Raw genomic sequence first — 20,241 nt, forward strand, 5'->3', positions numbered from 1 at the left:
CTATGGATAGGCAGTTTGAGTAACTGTAAAATCCCTATCTTCTCATGGCTTAGCATATGAATTGAAAGTAAAAAGCGGAAAAGACTCCATATTAGACTTTGAAATTCCCACTTTAGCCCATCCATGTCCGAACCTCACGCTCATAACGTTACAGCTCTTGGCTTGCTGTAAGGGGAGAAGTGCCCCTCAATAAAATACAATACAAGACTGTAAGCGATCCTCGACCTTTATCGTAGAGACCTTGAGTAAGCGCTTACACATGGATGTACACGTGATCGAACAAAGTCCAGCGGCTAAAAATAGCTCCACGGACCCCCACCATTGGTTGAGAGGACACACAATGTAGGCATGTTAGTATTGTAACACAGGAACATCTGCTGGTGTTCAAACTTACCAAGTGGCTCAGTAAACCTGTCTGGAGTAAAACATTTTTGTTACAAAAGTTTCCCTTTTTGTCAAGTGTGAAACACCTGTCTATGTTCCCAATGGTTAGTGCTTGTCATCTATCACTGCGCCGTACTTAACCGTTTACATACAAAGCGCTGGCATTTTTAGGGCGGGATCAGGAGTATTGGTTTAGAGATAAGACAACAAAAAGACTACTTAGGTTACAGTAGCACGCACCCCCCATAAGTACCCCCCCTACTGCATACAGCTGTACATGTAGGTCATTCTCAAGTACAAGAGGAACTTTGGACTTTTCAAGACAAAACTTTCTAACTTTTTTATGGGAAGCTTTGGATTTGTGAGCCTTTTTTCAGCATTCCAGGGTGTCAGTGTGGTAAACATGGTAACTCTGATGTCATTTCTGGTATAATTTACATTTGTATGTTTGAGCTGTGGAGTGAATTTAAATAAAACAAATTTGAACAGATGTTGTCATAAACTCTGGTAAAAAGGTAAATGTTGAATCCATGCAACCAGTCAAATAATTTTGTCTAGATGCCAAGGATTTGAAATTTTTCCTGTCTGAAAAGAATCAGGAAATGCTTGATGAACAAAGCATTAACTTTATCTTTTTTGATATATAATTCAATATACATGTATGACTTTGTTGAGTTTCCTTTTTGATTGTTCTAATTTATACAGTAACTGTATGTTTATTCTAATATTGGCCTGTCTTTGCCAACAAAAAATTAAGCAATACTGTCTATAGATGGAAGTGTGAAAGATGGGATAAAATTTGTCTATCCACAAAATTATTCTAAGAGCTTTTGTAGCAAAATTGCCAATTTGCCATCAAAGAAGTCTGTTGGAACCAGTATTAGATAGTTTAAAACAACTTCAATGTACAGCCGCTTTGGTTAGATGTCATTTACTGTGATAAAACCAGCTGCTATCACAATTGCCTGCAATTTCAGCTGTACTGTTTCATACAGAATGTTGGTTACAACAGTCAACCAATTAAGAGGAAACTTCAGAGTCAGACATTAAACACAGTCTTGTGCGTAGCTTAGATGCAAAGCCTTTAAGTTAGTAAAAAAGGGAGATTACGTCGACTTTGTTAGCACGTAGAAGCTAAGTAAACATTAAGGGGTTGCAAGAAAATTATTACCAGTAACTGTTCTACACGCCCGTGTTACCGTTTGCCATGCAACCAGCCATATCAGGGCCCCCCTTCACTTAACCTGCTCGATCAACACGATTGGTTTGTGTAAAATTCAATTGTATCAACATCCTCGACCCAGCAGGCCGGCAGTCTGTGTTGACACAACATTGTTGGAGTGTTTGCCGTTCGACTGGCCAGCCCGTTTGTTCTACGGGACGGCGCACGTTTGGCGGGTTTTAATTGGTTACGTGCGCTGTGTGGGGTCAGACTATCGAAGGGTATGTGCCAAGATTAATATCCAGGGGATTAGCGTTGCTGGTTGTAAGAATGGTCTACTGCTCGCATACAATGTCATGTAGTTAGTCCAGAACAATTTCGGGTTTCATGGATTTCCAAACAGCCACAAGGCAGAGGCTGAAGTATTATGTACCCTGTGAATAGTTTTATTAGGTTGGTGCGTCACTGAATAAAGAGACGTTTTTTTTTTACACAGCTACTGCTTTATTTCCACTGACGTTTTGGTGACAGTCTGTCACCTTACTCTGTGACTGACTGACAATTTGTACCACAGCAATATTTATTGTAAATGTACAATCAAATAACTAAAGTAATGTCAAATCAAATATTAGAATATACTGTAACAATAAAATGATAAAAAGTAATAGGTGATCAAACAGTGAAGCTAGGTCAGTGTGTCGCTGCTTACAGATGCGTTCACAAATGCAAAGTATTTAGTGATTGTTTGCGATGTTTACGATGCGGTCCCAAGTGCAAAGGAGTTTAATCTAAAATGCAAAAATGTAACTGTTACATTCAAATTCATGATAGTCAGAATTTAAATTACTACAGCTTCAGAAATACTTCTGTCAGTCTGTAGTTTGCCAACAATTAAGCTGTGCATGCTAGAGCAATTTTTATTCAGCTTAATATATAAGTCCTAAAGATGTTGAACATCATCTGACTTAATACTCTTTAACATGCTTCTTGATGTATCCTTAAACTACAATCATGTCACTATCGAATAGCAAAGCAGCAGAAATTTTCTAAATGGCAGCTAAATAGCCCATATAATCCTGTCCCCAGAGGAGAGCCGTTTGACCGTGCCTTGCTGCACTCCGTGGAGTCTGTTATTATCGACTGGAGCCACCAGATCAGGGATGTCCTCCGGAGACACTCCGCCCAGCCCCTCCTCTTTTTGTTGATTCAGCTTATGTATATTATAAATCTTGAAAATGTTTAAACATAATAGTGTTTCTAAATGGCAGCTACATTGTAAATAACCCAAATCCTCCTGTCCCCAGAGGAGAGCCGTTTGACCGTGCCTTGCTGCACTCCGTCAAGTCTGTCATCATCGACTGGAGCCATCAGATCAGGAATGACTGCTCCGAAGAGACTCTCCTCTCCTTGTTGATTCAGCATATATATAATATAAGTCTTGAAAATGTTTTAAACATTGTTTCTAAATGGCAGCTACATTGTAGATAACCCAAATCATCCTGTCCACACTGAGGAGAACCGTTTGACCGTGCCTTGCTGCATTCCGTCAAGTGTCATCATCGACTGGAGCCATCAGATGATGAAAATGATGAACATCTGACTTGACTCTGACTTTTTTACATGCTTCTTGATGTAAAAGATTCCTTACATTACAACAGAAATTTTCTTGACAACAGCTAAATAACCCAAATCCTCCTGTCCCCAGAGGAGAACCGTTTGACCGTGCCTTGCTGCATTCCGTGGAGTCTGTTATCATCGACTGGAGCCATCAGATCAGGGATGTTCTCCGGAGAGACTCCGCCCAGCCCCTCCTCGCGGGACAGAACCCCCTCCCGTACGTGGAGCTTGACTTCTGGAAGGCCAAGGCTGCCAACCTGCAGTGCATCTATGAACAGGTAGGGAGTGCTGCTAGCTGAGAAAGAGTGAGAAATAGCTGTGGTTGAGGACTTGAGCCACACGTCCTATTAGCTTGAAAGTTCATCTGTGTTGGTAGAAGCAAAAGACTGAAGCAAAAGTGATCTTTTATTGTTGTTTATTGAGATTTTCAAGTCAAAATCATCATCTATAAATCAAGTCCATTTCTGATCCAGGTCAGATTATAGAAACTACATTTATAACATTTCGATTTTCAAGACAAAAATTGGAGTTATGTTTGACTTATTATCCAACTCCAGGCCTTGTCAAGGAATAAGCAATAATTATTCATTGCTTCTGTTATGTCAAGTTATTTAGATAGATCATGTAAGTTTGTGAGCAGTGGACCCTAAGTTGCAGATTTTTCTGTTATTTTGTTTGCTTTGGAAGGATGAAAACCTGTTTGCAGTACATGGGATCCTTTTAGACCATCCTATCGGTTACTATCTACATAACCCCTGATGTTACAGCATACAGTAGTCTACCAATGACTGCAATTATATAGTCTTTTAAAAACAGCGTGTGTGTGACATGGAGCTCTGAAGCTGATGCTACTGTGCCTTTCTAGCTACGAGAACCCAAAGTTCGGAAGATGGCAGAGCTGTTGGAGAGAGCCAACAGCAGCTACTTTCCCTCCTTCAAGGCCATCTTCAAGGATGTTGTTGCAGGTACGCTCCTTCAGGTGTTTCCTTGCTAACACTTCCTTCTTCCTGTGGATTATACTAAGCTTCTGCAATTTGGTAGGTTATTGGAAAATACGGTTAGCATAACTTTAAAATATCAAAAGACTTTTTCCTGGCCACGTTTTGCCAACTTGTCAGATAGAAGGAAAGTAGGTCAGGCAGGAGTCTGGATGAGAGAGAGAGGCAAGAGGGACTTCTGGAGGGAGTCATGGGGAAGATGGCCATGTGCGACAAGAGAAGAGGAATAAGATGGACTGGTGCTCTAGAGTGTGTGTCTTGTGAACTTGATTCCAAACCTTACAATGGCTTTGTCGGCAGGATTTGAACCTGTGCGGGAAAATCCTTACATTGAAATTCCTTGCTCTCTTCCCCAGCCCTGACAGAGTCCCAGGACATCACCCTGCACCTGAAGCCCATGAGGAGACACTTTGAGGACCTGGAGGAGGTTGAGTTCTGCGATGCCTCTCCGCTGCTGAAGCCTCTCTGGCACACGATCTGCCTGGTCTGGAGCCACTCCCAGTACTACTGCAACCCTGCACGCATCATTGTACTGCTGCAGGAGGTCAACAACCTCATCATTGAATTGGTAAGGCTTGTTTATTAACCCTTGTCCTGCTGGAGGTGCTCCTCTGGCACACAATCTGCCTGGTCTGGGGCCACTCCCAGTACTACAGTACTGCAACCCCGCACGCGTCATTGTACTACTGCAGGAGGTCAACAACCTCATCATTGAACTGGTAAGGCTTGTTTATTAACCCTTGTCCTGCTGGAGGTGCCCCTCTGGCACACGATCTGCCTGGTCTGGAGCCACTCCCAGTACTACTGCAACCCCGCACGCGTCATTGTACTACTGCAGGAGGTCAACAACCTCATCATTGAACTGGTAAGGCTTGTTTATTAACCCTTGTCCTGCTGGAGGTGCCCCTCTGGCACACGATCTGCCTGGTCTGGAGCCACTCCCAGTACTACTGCAATCCCGCACGCATCATTGTACTGCTGCAGGAGGTCAACAACCTCATCATTGAACTGGTAAGGCTTGTTTAGTACACACACCTTACCCTTATCCTTGTTTACATGAAGATAAGATACTTCACCAAACAGATTCCTTTGTAACAAAATTGACCATTGTTTTGAGTATTGCCCATTCATAAGTTTCCACAGATAAATAGGTTCACGTCAGGACCTTGACCTGATCCTCTGCACCTGGACCTGGACCGTACCTGTACCTGAATTTTCTGTACCAGTTAACCAACCCCTAATGTGAGCACATCTTCTGTCCCTCCAGGCCAGGAACTTCCTTCAGCCTGAGGAGATCTTTAAGGGTGAGATAGAGGAGTCCCTGGACAAGGTGCGTAAGGCTGCAGACGTGATGGAGCTGTGGAGGGACATGTATGAGGAGCACAAGCAGTCACTCAACAGGTGGGTACAGTCCAGGGTTGTAGCCAGCCACAAATCATTTTCAGTCCCCTCAATTTTGAATGGCTTTGGCGCAGCATTCCTAGGGGGGTCAGGGGTATGTGCCTAAGGAAATTTTGAAAACTAGACCCTCTGAAATGCTATTTCCTGCACTTTGAGGGTTAAATTTTGCTCACAGAGGACGGAATGGGGGAAAATTTTTTCAGTCCCCAGCTGCAAAATTCCTTCAAAGGACTGAAGGACGGGTGCTGGCTACAACCCTGGTACAGTCATAGCCTGTGTTACACCATCTCTAGCTGCCAGGGGCTGTGTCCAAACAGTCACCTACCATTCCTATTTCCAGAACTACATGTACCATCATATATGAGCTCAAGATTGTCTGCAGTGCGTGAAATATTTTTTTCAGCCAGGTTACACCATCAACATTTCAGGTTGCCCCACTTCCAAGTTTCTTGAAATCAGCTACTCATCCATTATCTTTCTTCCAGTTACATGTAACTTCTTGCTATGTCATATCTTATCAAGAAATGAATACAAAAGATTATGCAGGTGGGTCTTAGGAACACAAGCAGTCGCTCAACAGGTGGGAGAAACAACAGTTTGGGTGGGAAAATCTGACATAAGGCCACACCAATTTAATTTCTTGGTTCACGGATTTTTTCATAAAAAATATGGAGCGAGAGGGCGAAATAAAAATAAAAATAAAAATTGTAAAATGGTTGGGGTAAAGGTAAGGGCTAATCCAAAACAAAAAGAAAAAAAGTTATCAGCTTGAAAAAAAGTACAAAACACTATTACCGTACAGTAACAGCACCTGTTCATTGAAAATTACAAAAGTAGTGTCAGATTTTATGTCTGCTACACCAGAAAGTTGGTGAATGGTTTCATTAATGGTGAAAATTTGCTGAGTGGTAATTTTTATTTTTATTTTTTTTTCCCAAAAGATAGGAGCGAGCAAATCCGTGAACCAAGAAATTAAATCAGTGTGGCCTAATGTAGAATGATGATAATTTGGAAAAAATATATAAAAGCACTGGATAGGAATAGAATGTTCTGCAGCTGTTTTAAGCCAGGTTCTCATGTACTTTCAAGTATGTATGATGTATGTGTAAGAATGCCAAATCCCTCACCAAGGTAGAATGACCCACTTTTAGATGCCACCTGACCCTAATTTGCCACGTTTGATTTTGTGCAGTTACTTTAAGGAGGGTAAGGAGGCTGTGGAGTGGGAGTTTAACAGACAGATGGTGTTCGAGAGGCTGGACAGCTTCACTGAGAGACTCAGGGTCGTGCTGGTAGGTTGGACTTACTTTTCCTTTTTGCATTTTTTTTGGAAATTCACTGGGTAACATCTGGGTAGTAGTTTGCTCCTATGTTTATTTCTGCTGTCCTACGGGGGAACTATTTAAATATTTTGGTGGTGCCATCAGTTGATTACCTAATTAAGGAATTGCGCTTGTTCCAACAGGCAGTTCAACACCTGCTCAAATACAGTGATCATTTCAAATTTTTTGGGTAGCAGAAGCGGACATTGAAGCAAACTACTACACGGATGGGACCAATCAGCGCCACCATCCAAAATTTGGACGAATTGAATATTCTAGGCATTAGAGATGTCCAAGTTTGCAGACAGAATAACAGAGAAGCAACTGTATATAGTGTATGATAAATGTTGAAAGAAACTACTATCTAGATGGCACCCAGGCTAATGCAATGTAGACACAGAGTGAGAATCTAATGAGCACATACATTTTCTCAGGACCTATTTGAGTCGGCTACAGAGTTTAACAAGCTTGAGAAGGTGGAGTTCGCGGGGGTCAAGGGCAAGTCTCTCAGTCAGCAGGTCGTCTCCATCTTTGACGAGTTCCAGGACTGCTTCAAGGTGTTCGTGGAGAGCAACTACGACAGTCTGGACCCCAAGAACGAGGTGAGTTCTTCTTTTTCTTCTTCAGGACAAAGTGCCTTGATTCAGGACAAAGTGCCTTGCGGCACATCACATCCTAGGAAGCAAGGTGCATCTAGTGTGGCAGGTGGTGGTGCGCAAAACAAAACGGAGTGATAAAATATTTTATGTGAAGTTTGGACCCCAAGAATGAGGTGAGATTTTATTGTAGATCGAGAGAGTTACTGATGTTTAAACATTTGCTTAGCAACTGCAGTAGGTTGATATTCTGCCAGCAAATGCAGCCACTGTAAGTCTTCTGCCAATGTGTGTATATAATTGTATACGCCCCTCACATTAGGCGAAAATCGATTGGACGGCGAGTCTGTGAGCTCTAAATTACGAGGAAGCATGGCCCTGATGGGAAGGGGGGAACTCTGCCATTTCTTTGTCGGCAGCAGGGTCATGCCTCCTCGTAATGTAGAGCTCGCAGACTCGTCGTCCGATCGATTTTCGCCTTATGTGAGGAGGGTATGAGGAGCATTTGTTAGTAGGATTACTTCATTTACGTTGTCATTTTTACAGGATTAGTCAGTTCAGCTAATATGCTATTAGTTTTAAAATAAACATGTTGTAATCTCTGATTGGTTCCGGTTAGAAAAAGAAAAAAAAAAAGAACACACCATGCAACAACAACAGTATGTTTTTCCCTATAGTGGAAAGCATAATTAGATGTTACCGTAAAGATAATTGCCATGGAAATACATTATGCTACCTTCCAAAATCATGCCCAGTTGCTTGAGTAAATATTTTTAGTGAATCTTATCACCTTCATGTCAAACCTTCATGGACACACACTTGTAGAGTTTTGCCAATTGCTAGAACTAGATCTGTCATAAGTTATGATGATCACAGTAACTGTTCCAGATTTAGGTACGCATGTCTTCATTAGCATAACAAACCCGGCTGTTCCCAGGACTTCATGGCAGACTACAAGCGGTTCACAGACCGGATCTACGACCTGGACCGCCGGCTGGGTGCCATCATCTGCCAGGCCTTCGACGACTGCTCCGGGATCGAGTCCATCTTCAAGGTGGGTCTACAGCTCTTCTTTCTCTTGTCAAAATACTCAATCTGCAATTTCACTATAAAATTACTCATGTAAAAAGCATTTTGTGATATGCAATTACAAAAAAAAAATGAAGAGCTTAACCCTTAAACTGTCAGAGTTTCAGCACTATAAAATGCTATCAGTGCCAGAGTTGGCTGCTGACCCCCCAAAAAGAACCCCCCCAAACAAGGCTGAAGTCACTAACTTCGTGGGTTTGTGCGCTACACGCATGCAAAGTTGCTACTTCGGGGGAATACGCTATGCCGGATATATCCGGGTGCGGCACACAGGACAATGTATATGTGTGCCGGATACATCCGGGTTTGGCAGTTTAAGGTTTAAATCTTGCCAAACTTCTGGATAATTGGCTCTACTTGTAAACGAGATTTCTGCAAGTTTGGTTGATGAGGTGGCCTTTGAAAGAAGTCAAAAAAACATTGTTAAAAATCAGGATCAGAATCCTGGAGTGTCTCAAAGAAATTAGAATTTTTCAGGAAGATGAATATGTTGCTTTTTCTAGACTAAGTGGTGTTTGTATTTGTTTCCTGCAACAAGGACACAGAAATGAATAAATAAATAAATAGTTAGTTCAGGGGAAACATGTTTTAAAATCCTGCCCATTCTGCAGTTGCTGGACATCTTCGGCTCCCTCCTGGAGCGTCCGATCATCGCAGAGGACACCAACAGTCGCTATCCCACAATCCTCAGCTTGTACGACCGGGACCTGGACACGGCAAAACAGATGTACGATCGGTACATGGCAGAAGAGAAGGCTAACGGAGGCACCCCTCCAGTCCACAAGAACATGCCGCCTATAGCGGGTAAGGAAACTCTTTCAATCATGATCAGTTACTCATACATCAAATTCTTGTCCAGATTTTTTGTGCATGTGTGGGAAAGAAAAGTTGAAAGCTGGGTCTTCGACACCAAAATCTTTTAATTTAAAACTGTATATGTAAAAAAAAAAAATTTCACGGGTCTTAGTGGCAAGTGTGCAGATGTTGACACACTGGCAGCACCAAACCCGTAGGTGTTTTTGGCACCTTTAGACAGATTAGCCGTGAGGCTTGGTGGGTGTCACTCCACCATCATGAGAGCAGGGGCATGGCGAGTATCGAACGCAGGACCTACTCTAGCTGTTGGGCCACACAGACACTGTATATGTAAAAGTTGTATTCATCATTATGTTTGTCACCCTAGGTTTTCTCAAGGTGTCTCTGTCCCTGTCCTTGGTGCTGATTAGATAGCTATAATTATTCTCAATGAAGAAGATAAAAGGTAAACTTTTTTCCACAATATGAAGCAACTTGAATGCATCTATAATCTTGAATTTTCATAAGAATGACAGAAAATCCTACCTCCCTCCCCCTTATGTGCCCTGAAGTTGTCTAGTCATTTTTTCATGATTATAGACACTTGCGACAGTCGTATTGAGGTCACCTTACTGGCACCGAATGACAGCTTGCTCCAGACCCCTGCAATTTTAGCCCCGCCTATTGTAAGCTCCTCGCAATTCAGCCCCTGGCTGTCAAGAGAGAGTCGTCGGCCCACCCAATAACAATATTTCCTCCCCCCTCCCCCTTAGGTGCCCTTAAGTGGACTCAGGAGTTAAGAGACCGCATCACCCAGCCCATGGGTAACCTGAAAAACTTTTATATTTGTTTGTTTGTTTGTTTGTTTATTCATGATTGTTTCCCCCCTCCCCCTTAGGTGCCCTGAAGTGGACCCAGGAGTTAAGAGATCGCATCACCCAGCCCATGGGTAACCTGAAGAACCTGAACCACCCCTGCATGGACGGGGAGAAGGCTCGACTCATGCTCACCAAGTATGATGAGATGATTGAGCTACTCAAAAAGTAAGTACAGTGATCGTTTTCTTTTTCTTCCTTGTATCTTATAAGATTGTAAGCAGAAGTACAGACTTCTCTAACATGGGAGTACAGACTTCTTTATGTCCAAGCTGCTTTTTGCTCCATATCTGAATGTTTCTTTTTTACAAGGTAAGGCATCAGAGAGATGGCTCTGGTTAGCACTGTTGATTCGGGAACAACAGCTATCTTAGTTCTTCTCTATCTACAACTACAAACTGAGTGGCAGATAGATCTAACCCCAAAATAAGTTGGTGAGAAAGAGGATGGTGCTTCTACATTGTGTAGGCTATAATTTATTCCTGACAAAAGGAGTAGGTCAGTGTTCAACTTTTTTTCAGAGGCGACTACACCAGGTCATATGTTTTATGGATAAATGATCCAAAAATTAATAAGATGTTTGCTTGTGTTAAGTCAGTTTTTGATCCTGCCGACAACGCCATTGTAATGTTTGCTGTCAAGTTCACAGAACACCCAATCTACATATGAGTGCATTTTATTCTTTATCTCTCGTCACACATGGCCAACTTCCCCCCGACTCCCTCCAGAAGTCCTTCATCTAACCCTTGTCCCCATGGCTGACCCCCTCTGGGTGGGCCCTACCACTCCACATACTGTAATTCCTGTTTTATTAACGGTAACTTTATGTTCACGGTTTTCACGGTGACGTCTGTGCCGCGAAGTTATCATTGCCGTTAAAAAATCATTCGTCTTTCGCCCCCCTCCCCCTTCTCCGCTACCATCCAAGTACTTAGAACTAGTACTTACTAGTACGTTACGAATGTCTTATCCATTCACACAACACACTTTCAACACGCAACGATCGCCACAATAACAACTCAAACACAAATTCTCCTCAAGAAATAAAACATTTATTCTACAAGCACAAAATTGTGTCATTTCTTTTACTTATGTTCATGTTTACGTTACGATAACATAAACCGCTATTTTGTTTACATCGCCGCTAGCAGGCAGCATGTGTACATTTACAAACTAAAAAACTACTACAGTGCTATTCAAGCAAGGAATTACTACAGGATCATCACTGAAAGTACTAGTACTAGTACAAAAAATGACTCGTATATTTGTACAACTACAGCTAGCGATACATAAAAAAAATGTTACAAAATGGCGGTACCCAAGCCAAGCGTTAGACAAAGGAATTTTCAACAAAGTCGCGGAATTTCAGGTGATGAGTACAAATAAACCAGCGAATTTACTGAAATACCAGTATGTTGTAAAAATAAAAGTTGATTCAACACATATACGATACAGGGAGTCATTATTGTATAGAAATGTGCCACCGGCGACCGGAGGAAAAAGAAACATATCGGCTTTGTTTACTAACAAAACTTACGTACACGCCGTGACATGGCTGCGATAACAATCTACTTAGTACATTATCATAGTTTAACTAGATTTCTACAAGTTAAAAACAGAACAAAAAATAAAACTGAGTAGTACCGGTCTTTACAAATACAAGTAATGGCTATGGAATTACAGCAACTAAGATTCACAACAATAATATAGCGGGGAAATTTTTACGACTAGAAACGTGGCAAACAAAACTCCGCTTACATGCCGAAAAAAAGACGTTCGTTTCATAATTCTGAGTTGGAACTACTGTAAATATCGGAGAGATAAACTCTTCACCTTCTTGTGTACAATTTGTGTACAATTTGTGTCCACAAATTACGCTGAAAGTTTAAAACTTAGCGCCGTCTTTCACCCCAAAAATATTTCAAAATGGCGCCCGCGTCGCTTGTGTTTGGCGTGGGTATCCCGTCAGCCTATGCGGCAAATGTGATTGCGACATATCAGGGGTCATTGGCCCTGTTGCGTTCCGTGCGCTGTCATCAAATCACGGCCGAAACAGGCCGACTTTCTTTTGGTGAACCGCCGCCACCGCGAACATAGAGTGCCGTTAACACTTAATTTTTTCTCACACCGCGAAATTTTGCTACCATGAACATAAAGTGAATTACAGTACTTGTGGGGGTTTCCACTCAACACACAACACAGTCAGTTTTCTTTTGTTGTGCTGCAGGTATGAGAAGGAGTGTTACCAGAAGTGGGCGGACGGAGTGGCGGAGGCGTGCCAGTTTAACCTGGAGCAGCCGCTCATCACTCGCAACGGCGACACCAAACTCATCAGCGTCAACTTCAGCCCTCAGGTAAGGGATGCAGCCATGATCTGTCAGATCAACTATGACTTTCCCAGTTTGTTTAGCTGCTATGAAATGAATAATTTGAAAGTCAGAAATTGTGACCATTTTCCACTTCTGGTCCCCAGAGTTGTCACAGCAAACATCTTAAAATCTACGTTTTGTGACCACATTTTAACTGTGAGCAGTGACACCTGTCCTGCAGTACAATGTGAACCAGTCAAAATTACTCTGAAGTAGGTGACAAATGATCACCAAAATATTGGTGAGAATAAAGCAACAGTTGTTTACAAAGAGTCTCTTTATGCAATGACGTACCAACCTGATGAAACTATTCACAGATTAAAATGCACTGTCTTATTGAACTGTCGACTCACTCCAACTGCTTGTTGTCCCCAGCTTGTTGCTGTCCTGCGGGAGGTGAAATATCTGGAGAACCTCCAGCGTTCGGACATCCCCGACACCGCGGCCGAGATCTACGCAAAGAACGAGACCTTCCGCACGTACCGCGCCAACCTGGACCTGACCGTGGCCTGGTACAACAAGGTCAGGTCTTAACTCGAAAGTTCATCTGTGTTCAACTTAGTAGAAGTCAATATTGGTCTAGTTACACTGTAATATCCAACACAAAAGTTGGACTCACCCAAATTTTACACTGAACAGCTACAGCCTTTGTCAAGTAATGAAGGTGTTCTATCTGCATAACGTGATGTCACGGCAGCAGTGGATTGTTCATTCCTTGTCAAAGACTGGTGCTAAGTTCAGTCTAAAAAATTTTGGTGAGTCCAATTTTTGTGTTGGATATTACAGTGTAACTAGTCCAATAAGGTGAGGCCTTGAGATTGACTTTGAACTTCAAGCATCACATTAAGTTGTTGCAGTCTGGATTAATATCAATGTATCAGGTGTAATATCCATGATGTCTTTTAATAACTGAACCATTTCATTGCCATATTAGTTGATTGATTTGTTAATTGAATTGATTGATTGCTTGGCCTATTGATTTGTTGGTCATATTTGATGGTTGGTTGGTTGGTTGATTGATTGTTTGATTGATTTCTGATTGATTGATGGATGAATGGATTATTGGATGGAGGGACATTTTGATTGGTTGATTGATTGGTTGATTGATTGATTGTTGACTGCAGGTGCGTGAGAATGTTTTGGAGGTAGAGTTCCCGCTAATCGAGGACCAGCTCGCAGAGATCGACAACCAGCTGTCCCGCGCCGAGGTCAGCCTCTCCTGGAAGGACGATGGTACGAGTCATTTCTGCCGCTTACCACTGTCAATTAGGTCAAGTTTAACTGTAGAAACTTAAAACCGTAAAAATATAGATCAATTCTCACACACTTTGTCTTACAACTTTTCCTATTGGACATCTGAAATTGTCATCATTCATAGTTAGAGTATAAAAGACCTGTTTCTTCCAGATCACTTCAGTGTCACTGACGAAGGATAGTGGATTCTATTCGAAACGTCTGACCGTTTCAAAACCATATCCAGTTGCTTGAGTAACTACTTTTTGGCGTATCTTATTACCTGGATGTCTAACCTACATCGACGCACTTTGCTCTTGTTATTTTCTTGGACCTGTAAAACCCCAAACGTTTTTTAATTGGTCTAAAATCTGCTCCACGTTTTTTAGGTCAGTTTTTTCTTAGGCCAGTCCAACAAAAAAAACTTTTTATACCCACCCCTGGGGCAACACGAATATAATTTCTTGTTTCTCCGATTTTCAAAAGTGAAAATATAGCAAGAAGACACCATAAATCTACAGGGTAGGGAGGAAAACTTCAATATGACTGTATTCTCCCCATAAAACTGAGAGCACCAAGGCACAAACCTGTTTCTCAGGCTTCATCATCATTATATTTTTCCAGTTAAGGGTTTTTTGTATGTTTCAATGCCATTCTAATGCCCCCCTCCCTCCCTCCTCCATAGGTGTGTGGGAGTACATCCAGGAGACTCGAGACATGGTCCACGACCTGGAGACGCGCGTCTTCAAGGCCAAGACCAACCTGGAGAACGTGCAGAAGATCATGGAGCAGTGGTGCACGGCTCCGCTGTACGAGAGGAAAGACGGGAAGGAGACCAGCCTGCTCAACCTGGACGACAGGGAGGAGCGACTCGCCAAGAGGTACGCCGAGACCAAGGAGTCCGGGAACAAGATACACGACCTGGTCAAGGTGGGGTTTGGTTTGGTCTATTTCCATCTTCATTAGTGATACATGTTATTCACTACTCTTCCTGGAGTCCAGATTAGAATTATAATACAAAATATAGCAACAGAAAAAAAAAAATTATGACTTTGAAATAACGAAAAGCAAAGTTTTACATAAGGTGAACTCTAAATCAGTGAAAGACATACATGAAGGTAAAATATGAAGATAATTCAATTGTACGCTGAGACCAAGGAGTCTGGGAACAAGATACATGACGTGTTTAAGGTACATGAAATTTTCACATGAAATCAGAATATTATTAGTCTCTCATGTCTCAATCTGCGATCTGATTTAAATCTGTCATCATCCAATTGGTTGACATACAGTGTACCTTGTGCGATTGTTGAGCAATAAAGTTCATTTCAAGTCGTAGTAGTCCACTGTGTTCTGCTGCTGCAGTGGTCTGGACACTCTGCAGCTGCATTCAGTTCATTCCAAAAATAGAATTAATAGAAATATTACGATCCTGTAGTAATTTCAATCTGTGATCATCTAAAAATGGAAATGTAACTACAATCCTAGTGATATTTTGTATTATTAAGACATCTTTAAGCCACACACTGCATGTTGTTTGATTTTTAAGTACACGCAAAGAATGCATTTTGTTTCTTGACTCGAATACAAAAAATGGAAGCTTGGTGTATGCTTTAAAGTATGCTTAGATATTGGCTTTGTGCAGTGACAATCATTCAATGAGATGTAAATAAGTCTTACAATTTAGCTTGGTATACAATCTTAGTTATCAGTAAATGAAATAGACATGGAATATTCAATACTATTTATCTATGCTCCTTAAAGTGTACTTGCACAAGCATTTTATATGGTTTTGAATTAGAGTCCTTTTTATCCTGAACTGCAACGTCTGTGAAGTCAAAATCAAAAATCATGTTGAGATGGAGGAAGAGAGTCATGGCCATCCGTGCAACCAGCACGCCCTGATGATGATGATGTTCTATTTGTTTCCTGTGTAGGAAAATCTTGGATTCTTCAAGGCGGAAGAAGACACAGACATCTGGCGAGCGTACGTGGACTACGTGGATGACATGGTCGTGGATGGATTCTTCAATGCCATCCACTGTTCCCTCAACTTCCTACTAGAGATTATGGGCTCCAAGGGCCAGGTAAGGAACAATCTCTCACTTGCTTTTATAGATCAAGTGTAGCGGTGGGTATCGGTACAGAAAATTCAGGTCCATGTCGTCCAGAGGATTATGTCCAGATCCCAGACCTGAACCTGGACCTGATTGTCTGTGAAAACTGGTGAATGGGCGATACTCAAAACCATGGTCCATTTCACTTCTTAGGATTCTGTTTAGTGACTAATCCACTGGTAAATCGTATCTTGTATCACTGTAGAAGCTTGGTAAAAATGACTATCAACTCTCTTTTACTTTGCTCATGTACATGTTATTTTCTTGGGATGCAAGAGGCAGTTTACCAGGTGTGCAGCTTGTACAGTGTTCAGTACAAACCTGGTGTGTTATGCCTTAAGGCAGCTGTATACCAGATATGCAAAACAAACAAACAAACAAACAAAAATTCTTCCTCCGCAGGTGTCCCCACTATTTGAGTCCAGACTGGAGCTACGGGCGCCGGACATGGTGTTCGAACCCTCGCTGGAGTACCGCGCAGAGGACGGCTTCTACGACCTGATGGAGATGATCATCAACGACATCTACAAGCTGGCCTCGCTGGTGCCCAGACTGGCGGCGCACAGCGGCATCGAACACTACCAGGTATAGTACAGCAAACACTGTGAATTCACTTACTTCTGCAGTAGTTTTATTTCCTGGTAGGAGGAAGAGGATCTGGAGATTTTTGCAGCGTTTTGTATTTGCATTTGGAACAATTTTGTAGTATGATCATAGTTATATACATACAAGAGAAACATATTCGAGGTGTCATAAAGTTGTGACATTGAGTTCCCCAAACACAGCAAAAATAAAACCACTACAAAAGTCTGGCCTACAAAGTGGTTCCACATTGTTGTTCCACATCTTGTAGTCATGCATTGGGATCTCAATAAAAAAGTGTTCCAGTATGTGTCTACGACATGACAGAGCTTTGCATGGGTACCAATGTAAGCCATACAATCACTTGTCTTTCTTTGCCCAGCCTGATCTTGAGGAAATGGACGACTTGTCGGACATGCGGCAGGAGCTGATGGACAGTGTCCAGTCTGTCATGAACCAGGCTCTGGAGTACAGGTGACTACGATAGAGTGTTTATGGTCTTCAGTGGAAAGTAAACCTTTCTCTAGATCTACCGTAAGGCCATACCAATTTAATTTGTTTTTTTTTTTAAGTGAAAATATAGCAATTGGACACCATAAACGCAACAGGCAGGGAGGAAAACTTGTATATAACCATGCGTACATGTATGTCCACTCCATAAACCTGAGTGCACCAAGGCATAAACCTGGTCCTCTGGCTTTGTTTTCCTGCAGATGTTTTGCGAGTTTAGCATATGTTTTTTCACAAATTAAATTGGTGTGGCCAAAAAAGCTTTTAGATACAATGACCCTGTGTATACTGTACATGGTATCTGTCTTCTGCACCTGACAAGTGGAAGATTAGTCTTTCTGTAAGGTAAAGTGGTTCAAAATTCACCTTGAGACTTTTAATTTTTCCTTCAGGAACTCGTTTGACACGTACGCGTACCTGTGGGTGGACGACCGTAATGAGTTCATGCGTCAGTTCCTGCTGTACAACCACGTGCTCACGCCCGAGGAGATAGAGGCTCACGCAGAGGAGGGTGTACCGGAGTGTCCGCCAACCCTCGAGCAGTTCAAGGAACAGGTACAACTTGCCTTGTCCTTCTGTTTTGATTCATATGATTACTCTTAGTTGTTTAATTGATAGCACAATTTAACCAGAGAAATATTGTAAAATCAAGATAGAGGTATTATATTTAGAATCAGAGCTTTATTCTAGATTTATGAGTGTGTGCTTTTTTTGAAATTTTTGGTTGATAAACTTTATTGCTATTTGGTGATTCACAACAAATCACCCAGATAGTGGCCTGGCAAACCTCAGTCTCATATCAGCCATATAGTGGTTTACGTCATTCACCCGGACGGGAGACCTGGTGCATCCCCGTCTTGTTATTACCCAGCAAAAGGGTATGCCAACCCGTAATAGGCAGTACAACCCTGTCGACTGATGATGATGATTACCACAAATCTATTTCTGTCCAGATCGACACGTATGAGAAGATCTACGACGACCTGACCCAGGTGGCCCCCATGCGGGTGTTTGACCAGTGGTTCCGGGTCGACATCAAACCCTTCAAGCAGGGTCTACTCAACACGGTCAAGCGCTGGAGTCTGCTCTTCAAACAACACCTCATCGACCATGTCACAAACAGGTTAGTTTGCTCTTCAAACAGCACCTCATCGACCATGTAACTAACAGGTGGGGCCGATGCATAGATGTCCTCATTTTTCACACTTTTATATAAAGCAATTGCTATTTAAGTCCTAACTGTGGCAGAAAACTTGTAGCATTAGCTCAAATCAGCCCACAGGCCACGTTTCATTCAGGTCATGAGGGAAGAGGTGTAAAGGGTCAGACAAAATATGTAACAGAGGTACAGATTACATCAATTAAAGTCCTGATGAGTCTATACACATATTTTACACATACATGGTACATAATAGTCTCAGGGCTGCTGCATGATCTGAGTCCATTTGTTTTGGTTGTTTCTATATTTTTTTTTGGTATCCAATCTTTTGTTACAAAGATATCAAAGCAAAACCATCCAACCAGCAGCCTGAAACATTTAACATTGATCAGTAAGTTCATCAGAGTACAATATATGAAATGTTTTTTCTGTTGATATGTTTCAATTTAAGACCCTATATCTGTACACAAAATAAAGCGCTTACCAACAAGCTTTCGATCAGTCCTCTGATCCTAACAGGTTGAAATGACCCAAAGCCTACATGTAAGTCACTCATCCGGACTTCGAAGTGTGATGTCAGCAAAGGTGCTTGTCAGTCGGTATCTGCCCCCGTCTCTGTTGAGGGAAGGTTGGTGGGCTCTGATGTAAATGGCCTCTTTCACTCCCCTAAGAAAGTAATCCTGTTTGGAATCAAGTATCTTCACCTCGTCGTAATCCAAGTTTTTTCCGTTGTTTCTGCAGCCTCCAGGAGCTCCAGGACTTCATCAAAGTTTCCAACGAGGGCCTGTCCCAGGAGGTGGAGGAGGGCGACTACGATGGCCTGGTGGGGGTCATGGGTCACCTCATGGCCGTACGTGACCGGCAGGCCACGACAGACGAGATGTTTGAGCCGCTCAAGCACACCATCGAGCTGCTCAAGACGTACGACCAAGAAATGTCTGAGGAGGTCCACACACAGCTGCAGGTGAGGAGGAGATTTTTTAACTTAGTCTCAAATGTTTCATTTTAATTTGTCACATTTTTGATGATGAGGATCAGCTTAGTTTTTCTAACTTTTATTTCAGATATTTCGTTTTAAATTTGTTGCTGCTTGTAGATGTTCTTAGAGCTTTAATTAAAATGCTATAAGATTTGCATGGTTGCTGGTCAGATGATTTTAAGTGTTGAAGGACTTTCTCTCATCTTTAAATGTCTCAAGGCTACTTCAACAAACTGATCCCTTTTTTATTCATTGGCAAAAAGTTTCTTTGTCCATGGTGCTGAAATAGATGATAGATGGCTGTTATGCTTTTGGTGGACGTTTTTCCCCCATATTCTATTTCTCTTTCTTCTGTACCCTAACCCTTACCTGTCCTATGTCTTCAGGAGCTACCTGAACAGTGGACCAACTCCAAGAAGGTTGCTATCCAGGTGAAACAGCAGGTGGCCCCACTACAGGCTAACGAGGTTGCCATCATCCGCAGGAAGTGTGCATCCTTTGATGTAAGCATACACGTCTCTGTGTTATATCATTCTTTAATAGACTGTTTGACATAGTCTTGCTAAGCACCGGTAAAAGAAGGTACACTTTTATGTGTGTTTTGAATTGTTAAAATGCCATCATCAGAGGTTTGCCTCCTCTGATGTTAACACATTGTATTTCTATGTAAATGTTGATCATGGCCTTAAATATGCCAGCCCTTTGTTTGGACATAGTAAGTACAGGCTTAGCTGTGATTTGGGAAGGAATTGAGAAGCATTGAAGTTATCATTCACTGACTTGGCAATGATAAAGATTTCATTTTCTTCAGTGTAATTCAATGCCAATGTACAGTCTACTACAGTCAAACCTGGTCTACCGACCACCTGTGCATAGCGACCCACTGTCCACTACGACCGCCGAAAAGCGGTCCCTTGAATTTTCCCATAGACGTAAGCATTAAGATTTCTGTATATGACGACCACTGTCCATCGCGACCCCGACCACCACTAAAGGCGACCGCACGTTACCTTAACACTGCCAAAACGACCGCGGCATGTGATTTTGTCACGC

General features: G+C 42.1%; 1 protein-coding gene across 1 annotated transcript in view; it reads left to right on the forward strand.

Moving 5' to 3' along the window:
• LOC118428621 (dynein beta chain, ciliary-like) overlaps positions 1–20,241 on the forward strand; it is a 106,091-nt gene that overhangs the window by 6,818 nt on the left and 79,032 nt on the right. The window contains 20 exon segments of the mRNA XM_035838726.1: positions 3,252–3,441; positions 4,029–4,128; positions 4,518–4,729; positions 5,429–5,562; positions 6,755–6,854; positions 7,319–7,486; positions 8,418–8,534; positions 9,181–9,373; positions 10,263–10,407; positions 12,467–12,593; positions 12,984–13,130; positions 13,733–13,841; positions 14,527–14,771; positions 15,779–15,928; positions 16,361–16,543; positions 16,923–17,014; positions 17,443–17,605; positions 18,004–18,173; positions 18,951–19,173; positions 19,575–19,691. Coding sequence (XP_035694619.1) covers positions 3,252–3,441; positions 4,029–4,128; positions 4,518–4,729; positions 5,429–5,562; positions 6,755–6,854; positions 7,319–7,486; positions 8,418–8,534; positions 9,181–9,373; positions 10,263–10,407; positions 12,467–12,593; positions 12,984–13,130; positions 13,733–13,841; positions 14,527–14,771; positions 15,779–15,928; positions 16,361–16,543; positions 16,923–17,014; positions 17,443–17,605; positions 18,004–18,173; positions 18,951–19,173; positions 19,575–19,691 — 3,085 coding nt within the window.

Source organism: Branchiostoma floridae, chromosome 13, assembly GCF_000003815.2.
Source record: "Branchiostoma floridae strain S238N-H82 chromosome 13, Bfl_VNyyK, whole genome shotgun sequence".
Classification (NCBI taxonomy): domain Eukaryota; kingdom Metazoa; phylum Chordata; class Leptocardii; order Amphioxiformes; family Branchiostomatidae; genus Branchiostoma; species Branchiostoma floridae.